This window comes from Eurytemora carolleeae, unplaced genomic scaffold (genome assembly GCF_000591075.1).
Source record: "Eurytemora carolleeae unplaced genomic scaffold, Eaff_2.0 scaffold846, whole genome shotgun sequence".
Lineage (NCBI taxonomy): Eukaryota > Metazoa > Arthropoda > Copepoda > Calanoida > Temoridae > Eurytemora > Eurytemora carolleeae.
The window spans coordinates 89,041-97,413 of NW_019396740.1; the positions used below are offsets into that span (position 1 = coordinate 89,041).

Here is an 8,373-nt window from a genome sequence, read left to right on the forward strand (position 1 = left end):
CTGGATGTTTATCTATCTGCCTGGAAGTTTATTTATCTGCCTTAAGTTTATCCATCTGCCTGGAAGTTTATCCATCTGCCTGGAAGTTTATTCATCTGCCTAGAAGTTTATCCATCTGCCTGGAATTTTATCTATCTGCCTGGATGTTTATCTATCTGCCTGGATGTTTATCCATCTGCGTGGAAGTTTATTTATCTGCCTGGAAAACAGAAAAGCAAAATTTTTTAGGAGATAGTTTCAAAGGAAACATTTCAGTTTTCTCTTTATGAACAAAACCTTCTGTCTTATTTTGTTTAGTTTCCCTTCTTGTATATTGTAAAAACATAACTGTGATAATAATGATAATAATATAATAATGATACAAAAATGTGCAACCTTTTTTTTATTTGCAGATAAGAATGGATATTGAGGCTGAGGTGAAACTAGAAGGAGTAAAGAGAATTATTCTGGTTCTATCCGGAAAAGGAAGGATTTAATCAATCTTAAAATCACGTTCATATTTGTTGAAAGTTTAAAGAAAGATTTGATAAATGTAAGATTTCGCAGGAGTTTTCGGGTTTTTTAAAATTTAACTTTTGTAATTATTAAGTTGCTAAATCTTTATTAAAGGTTTCTATATCTTTTTACGTAATCAATGTTTTTGAACGAGTCGCAAAATAATTTTATACTGGCATAGGATAAAAGTACTGTCACAATATTGTTCGCTTTTTATCTCTTTCTTTAGACTTAAAATTGTTTTTCATTTTTTACCCTAACCTGGACTAAGCAAAACATGTTAAAATATAAACATAAATTAAACCTAAAATAAGTTCTCAAGAACAGATTTAATGAATTGCGAGAAATGTTTTAACCAATTCTCCTGAGCTTGAGCCGGGGCACAAGAACAGCGGTTTAGCTACGTCTGCACGATTTACCTTCTTCTCGCTATTAATTAAATGTAGACAACTTAATTGATTTCATGAATAATGCATATTGCTGTTACTAGTTTAATGGTTGCACGGGGATTTCATGTCATGATCATGATTGTTGATTGATTGATTGCAAGGTAGAATTGGAAATAAACTAATTGTTGATTGATTGAAAGGTGCTGTTGCAAAGTTTACTGAATGTTGATTGATTGATTGCAAGGAGGTGTTGGAAAGATATCTAAATGTTGATTGAATGATTGCGAGGTGATGTTGGAAAGATAACTGAATGTTGATTGGATGATTGCAAGGAGGTATTGGAAAGATAACTGAATGTTGATTGAATGATTGCGAGGAGGTGTTGGAAAGATAACTGAATGTTGATTGAATGATTGCGAGGAGGTGTTGGAAAGATAACTGAATGTTGATTAAATGATTGCAAGGTGATGTTGGAAAGATAACTGAATGTTGATTGAATGATTGCCAGGATGTGTTGGAAAGATAACTGAATGTTGATTGATTGATTGGGAGTTAGTGTTGGAAAGATAACTGAATGTTGATTGATTAATTGCAAAGAGGTGTTGGAAAGATAACTGAATGTTGATTGAATGATTGCAAGGTGATGTTTGAAAGATACCTGAATGTTGATTTATTAACTGCAAGGAGGTTTTGGAAAGATAACTGAATGTTGATTGAATAATTGATTGCAAGGTGGTGATGGAAAGATAACCGAATGTTAAATGATTAATTACAAGATGGTGTAGGAAAGATAACTAAATGTTGATTGATTAATTGCAAGGAGGTGTTGGAAAGATAACTGAATGTTGATTGATTAATTGCAAGATGATGTTTGAAAGATAACTGAATGTTGATTGAATGATTGCGAGGAGCTGTTGGAAAGATAACTGAATGTTGATTGAATGATTGCTAGGTGGTGTTTGAAAGATAACTGAATGTTTATTGATTAATTAAAAGGAGGTGTTTGAAAGATACCTGAATGTTGATTGATTAATTGCAAGGCGATGTTTGAAAGATAACTGAATGTTGATAGATTGATTGATTGCAAGGTGGTGTTGTGTTTGAAAGATAAATATGTAGATTGATGGATGGATTGATTGATTTATTACTTGATTGATTGATTACAAGGTGGTGTTGGTAAATCTACAGTAACCACACAACTGGCTCTTACGGCACAAAAGGTTTTTATCTTTTCTTAAATTTTTAAATTGAATAATTAATTTAGTAGTTTATTCATAGTATCATCTTTAAAATATATATCCTTTCAATGTTTTAAAATTTATTAAAAATTGAACTTCGTCCAAAATAAATGTTGATTGAATGATTGCGAGGAGGTGTTGGAAAGATAACTAAATGTTGATTGAATGATTGCGAGGAGGTGTTGGAAAGATAACTGAATGTTGATTGAATGACTGCAAGGTGATGTTGGAAAGGTAACTGAATTTTGATTGAATGATTGCTAGTTGGTGTTTGAAAGATAACTGAATGTTGATTGATTAATTGCTAGAAGGTGTTGGAAAGATAACTGAATGTTAAATGATTAATTACACGATGGTGTAGGAAAGATAACTAAATGTTGATTGATTGATTGCAAAGAGGTGTTGGAAAGATAACTAAATGTTGATTAAATGATTGCAAGGTGATGTTTGAAAGATAACTGAATGTTGATTGAATGATTGATTGCGAGGAGGTGATGGAAAGATAACCGAATGTTGAATGATGAATTACAAGATGGTGTAGTAAAGATCACTTAATGTTGAATGATTGATTGATTACAAGGTGGTGTTGGAAAATCTACAGTAACCACACAACTGGCTCTAACAGCACAAAAGGTTTTTTTATCTTTACTAAGATTTCTAAACTTTTAAATTTTAAAATTGAATAATTAGTTTAGTAGTTTATTCATAGTATCATCTTTAAAATATATTTTTTTTTTCTTTACTAAGATTTCTAAATTTTTAAATTTTAAAATTGAATAATTAGTTTAGTAGTTTATTCATAGAATCATCTTTAAAATATATATCCTTTCAATGTTTTAAAATTTATTAAAAATTGAACTTCGTCCAAAATTTATCGCACATTTGGGACAAAGTTCAATCTTAAATAATTCAGGTTGTTCCACGAAACATGATATTTGCATGATGACTTGAAAGTCGTCTTTGATCTTGGAATTTATTTATGACATTTTTTCGTGAACCTACTTTTTAACATGTTTGATTCTTGAAACAATAACCGCAAATAGGTTCATAGCTTTTCCAAATTGTGGTCTGTCTACTTTGTTCTGTCAATTTTTCCGGAGATATCAAGAATTTTGTTCCTATATCAATTTTGTTAAATAAAACCAAAATAAAAATGGTCGAAATCTGAACAAAATTCTTCATATCCCGAGTAATATTGAAAATACAAAATGGCGGACAACGTTTTGGAAATTAGGAAGATTTTGTGTTTACCATCTTTAGAATTTTACTTCCAAACTTAGGTTGACAAATAAATGCAGCAAATTATATCAAAGACCACGTTATTTATTTTAGAATGGACTTCGTGTTGGAGTTCTTGACATTGATCTATGTGGTCCGAGTATCCCCAGGATGCTGGGGGTTCATGGTCATGAAGTTCATCAACATGATCAGGTTTATTATTTTTATTATTATTGTTTTTGTCAATGTTATTGTTATTGTTATGGTCAGAAAGTTCATCAATATGATTATGTTATTATTATTGTTATTGTATTTGGTATTGCTACAGTGAGACCCGTAAATCTGTCGAACATGAAGACGACATTAAAGTAATCTTATCTAATGCTTATTTGATAGCTTCAAAACCGACTTTTTAACCGAAATGGGATTGTATTCTGTACAATTGCTAAGTTTCATGTTCAGTGGTTTATTTAAGATCATAGCTGAAGTCTAACTGTCGTCTTTCTATTTTAAAGTCGCATGAATCCTGCTGTTTTATTATTATTATTATTTTCAACAGTATCATACTTGTTTTGTTCTGTAGTTTTTATTATTATTGCTACTAATATTATTAATATTAGTATTATTGTTACTGTTAAAAAGCTTCATGGACCAGATGGTTGTAAAAATAGATGAAAAACTAAGCCTGCTTACTTTTGCTGATGCCCTTTTTTAAGCTTTTTATCGAGAACTAGAATAATTTGATGGCAACTTATTTTTGTTAAGGGATGGTTACCAGTATATACTAACAATACGCAAACCCTCGGAGTCATGTCTATTGCATTTTTACTCGCTAATCAGGTAAACATTGTAAACAAACATTGTAAACAAACCTTGTAAACAAACCTTGTAAACAAACCTTGTAAACAAACCTTGTAAACAAACCTTGTAAACAAACCTTGTAAACAAACCTTCATGAAAATATCTTCAATAAAATCGGAAATCTTTCATCAATCAATAAATTATTGTAATTATTATTTGTAATTTTTCTGTAAGTAAAACGATAGATTTAATTTTGGTCAAGAGACTGTAGAGTGTAGACGTTACAGTGTCTGGCGGTTACACTTACATGTCGGGTTCCCTTTCAGATAATTATTATTATTATTATTATTATTACACTTCTTACAAGTTAACTCTCGAGTCGGCACAACGATAATAATATAAAAGGTTTAAAAGAGAACCATTGTGAATCGGACGTGGCACTCCATAGATTTATGGTCAATTGAAATACCAGTTCCTTAAAACAGAAAATTCATGAAACCATTATTATTATTATTATTATTTTTAATATTATTATAATTTTTACGATTACTTTTACTATTATTATTACTATTATTATTATTATTATTATTACATATTATAANAAATTTTCTACCCTTGTTTGAAACTTGTTACCCGCATATTCCCACCGGTTAAAAAAATATTTCTTTTCTCGAATTAACCGGGATAAAAAAGCCAAGTTTTTCCCGCAAAAAATGCTGGGGGCAAATTGATTGTTCATTAGAATTTATCTAGATCGTGTAATGAGAAAACACCAGCTATTTTTATTCAATGATTGACCGTGATAGACGAACATATTGCTGTGATGGAAGCCTTGAAAGGTGTTCAGGTGGATGGTGCTGTTCTTGTCACCACTCCACAGGTTCAACAAGAACAAAAAAAATATTGGGAATTTAAAAAAAAATAGTTAATAGAAATGACAATAAAGAAAGAAAATCAGTATCGACTAAATAGAATAAGATTTTCTTGATTTTTTACATTTTTGTGCTAAAAATTCGTTAAGATTGAGTAATTAATAAAATGAATGTTAATATTAGCACAATAATCAGAAACTCTCTTTGATTTGATTGATTATTAAAATTGACGAGTTGAAAATATGATACAAACCTGAAGAATTCTTTAATGCAGCGATTTTATGTCATAAAACCTTTGATGGGGCAATCTACATTGTCTGCAGGTTGATAGATAATAATAATATAATAAGAGGACAATCCTTAATTTTTTAGTAAAGGATCCATGAGGTTTGCATTATTAACACTCAGAAGAAATTCTGCGCCAATACATTTTTCTAAATGTGTATTGTGTAATCAATATGTTCTTAGGTGCATCCCAGTTGGCGTTTGCATTTAGTCTTAATTACGATTCTGTTATTCAGGCTGTTGCTGTTGGTGATGTAAGGCGGGAACTTACATTTTGTAAGAAAACAAATCTGAAAGTCTTAGGTTAGAAATGATTTGCATATATTTTCCTTCGAAAATCAAATTTTTTCCCAACCCCATCTTCCAATTTGTGTGATTGTTTGTGAGGGGAGGTAGCAATGCTTAAAATTAAGACTTATTTCAACATTGATTTTTATTAGGATTTTTCTTTAATGTAAGAATTTTTGAGAAAGATATTTCAAACTAAAAAAAAATTACCCCCCCCCCCCCGCCACAGAAAAAAAATTTTCTATACCATGTTTAAAAGTTTATTAATGTAGTTCCATTGAGAATTGCCTTTTGTTTACTTACTTTACTTACTTACTTGCGATGCAAGTTTTTATAAACAGAACCTGAATTTTCTAATATTTGATTTCTTTAGGTGGCGGAAAATCTTTAGCAGAGCATGCTAATGTACCATTCTTAGGCATTAAATCTTAAATAATTATTTGTCATAACGTGAATTCATCTTGATAATATTAATCATCTCAAATAGAAATTGTTTATGTGAAAAAAAATAGTGTTTCAAAGATTGAATGTTATAGGGAGTATCCCCATTGAGCCTAAACTGGCAGCAGCTGCTGAGTCTGGAACCGGGTTTGCTGACAGTTTCGCGGATTCTGAAGCAGCAGCTCGGTTTAGCGCCATTTTTCAAGGAATATTAGTGGAGAAGATGGAAATTTAGTGGATTTTTACAACTGTGATATTATGTTTAATGCATTGACATTTTATATTTTTATTTTCAGATGAAAATTATATATCAGTGATGGTACAGGTAGGAAGATATTGAAGGCTATCTTGTTAACAAAATTTATCATCCTGTTTAAACGGAAATTTGAGTCTACACTCAGTTTTGAGCGCCAAAATGTCAAGAATTTTTTATTCAAAAGGTGGTAGTCAATGTCTTTCATAAAAATAGGTTGGCCGGCTGCTTTTATCTGGATCTCCCAAGTCACTGTACAAAGAGCTTATGAGAAAATGTGAGAAACTTCCTAAAGACGCTTCCGGTTTCTACAAATCATCAGGAAACGCTGACAGTTTTAACTTTTCACCTTTCCTCTTAATAGTTAGAAAATATTTTGAAGAATTTAACCTATTTAGAAAAATATATTACATATCAATCTGTGCTGAAAAATTAAATAAGAATTTTTTTTCATTTTTTTGCCTTGAGCCATTTTTTCTGATAAATTTGTAAAATTTCTTTCGAGTACTTACTTGGATGTCATTTTGTCAAAGGACTTGATAATGTATCCAAGTTTGAAGACAGCGTGGTTTGTGTAGTGAGGAAAGAGTACGATCAGCACCGAGACGAGATTGATATAGAACGAATTCAACAGATAATGCAACGAGCAGTGAAAGATGCAGATTGGATTCTGAATAAATACACGAAATCAAAATAAGAAAAGCTTCGAACTTTTGTTCTGTATACCACGTGCTACCAAGATGGCGCTGCGCTTAAAAGTTCTAAGCCTGTATTCACGTGTACTCCGCTTATCACGGAGTTGGGTAGCAACTAATCCCGTGGAAACAGGAGTAGAAAGAGAATATATTGAGTCAGAGGCTAAATTACTCTTCAGGTATTTGACCTTTGAATATGTTTAATCCAAGAAGATTGAAAATAACATTGGTCTGTTCAGAAAAAATGCTGGTCTTATCAACGAGTTAGAGATAAAAGAAAGAATCAGGAACTTATATCAATTTATCAAATTTGTTAACTACGAAATTCAGAGGCTTTTAAATACGAAATGTTATTTAAAGACAAAGGCTTTAATTTTACTTAACACATGAAATTAACAAACTTACTTGTTATATTTTTATAGCATTTGAGAATAATGTATTTTTGTAAAGTTTTGTAAAAAGCTTTCTATAAACCACCTTAAAAAAGCAGAAAATGTCCCCTTGGAATTTAGGATCAAAATGCGTTGAAGAACAGTCGAGTCGAATTTGTTTTCTCACAAATTTTAAATAATTAAGATAAAATAAAAATATTTGATAATATGATAATTGGAATAATTTATAAAGAGAGGCTGAGGCCCGTGTGACAATGGCAGAACATTACAAGTAGGTTCTTTTTTGTAAAGTTTGAAAAGAAATTGACAATTTTAAAGATTTTAACTGTGAGTTTTTAAATATCAAATTAGAACTTTATTTTTAACTTTCAATCTTTAAATAAATAAAGATGCAAGATAAGAAACAAGAACTTTATTTTTAACTTTAAAATTGTAATGTATAAACCACTTTCTTACATTTTTTAAAATTTTTTGTTATTATAAACTTTTTTTATAAAGAAACCCGTACCCCCGACCAGTGAACCTGCCCAAGAGGTCCTATTCTAAGCAGGAGGGGAAGAGGGTTGGGAAAGCTATTCAGAAAATGAACGAACAAAGCAGGCCTGTGTACATTAGGTAAATTATTCAAAAATAAATATACAGAAAAAAATGTTTTCTTTGAATTGTTCACTGTTCAGATTGACAATACCCAATACCCATCCAATACCAGTTAACAATATGGAGATTTCGAAAAGAATGTAAAAATCGACCCAGGCCCCTTATTTTGTTTATCATTGAATTCTGTTTAGGTCTACAGATGATGCCGTGGGGAAATCGAAACCTTGATTTATAAAACAGAAAATTAATTTAAACAGACAATTTATCCACCTTTGTTATGTGATAATCCAGCTCAATAAGTAGTGATTTTAGATATTTAGATAGAATTAGATATTTATATCGAGATATTTATGATATAGCCAAGATTTTGCAAGTTTTATTGTTCTTTTGCAAATTTCAGGTTGTTTAA

The 8,373-nt window shown here is 30.6% G+C and overlaps 2 protein-coding genes across 3 annotated transcripts; both read left to right on the forward strand.

The window, feature by feature from the left end:
• Positions 1-54: 54 nt before the first annotated feature.
• On the forward strand, positions 55-6,324 carry LOC111708014 (cytosolic Fe-S cluster assembly factor NUBP2 homolog). Its single transcript, XM_023481243.1, has 8 exons — positions 55-465; positions 2,052-2,104; positions 3,455-3,553; positions 4,106-4,180; positions 4,935-5,021; positions 5,535-5,601; positions 5,954-6,004; positions 6,123-6,324. The coding sequence occupies exons 1-8, from the start codon at positions 399-401 to the stop codon at positions 6,260-6,262; spliced, it is 639 nt and encodes a 212-aa protein (XP_023337011.1). The 5' UTR covers positions 55-398; the 3' UTR covers positions 6,263-6,324.
• A 534-nt stretch (positions 6,325-6,858) lies between these two features.
• LOC111708012 (LYR motif-containing protein 1) lies at positions 6,859-8,364 on the forward strand. Of its 2 annotated transcripts, none has more exons than XM_023481241.1 (5): positions 6,859-7,154; positions 7,215-7,262; positions 7,600-7,638; positions 7,866-7,982; positions 8,156-8,364. In XM_023481241.1, the coding sequence occupies exons 1-5, from the start codon at positions 7,021-7,023 to the stop codon at positions 8,190-8,192; spliced, it is 375 nt and encodes a 124-aa protein (XP_023337009.1). In that variant the 5' UTR covers positions 6,859-7,020; the 3' UTR covers positions 8,193-8,364. The 2 variants fall into 2 exon arrangements, with proteins under 2 accessions (XP_023337009.1, XP_023337010.1); XM_023481242.1 differs by having other exon boundaries at positions 7,215-7,259; positions 7,597-7,638.
• The last annotated feature ends 9 nt before the right edge of the window (positions 8,365-8,373 follow it).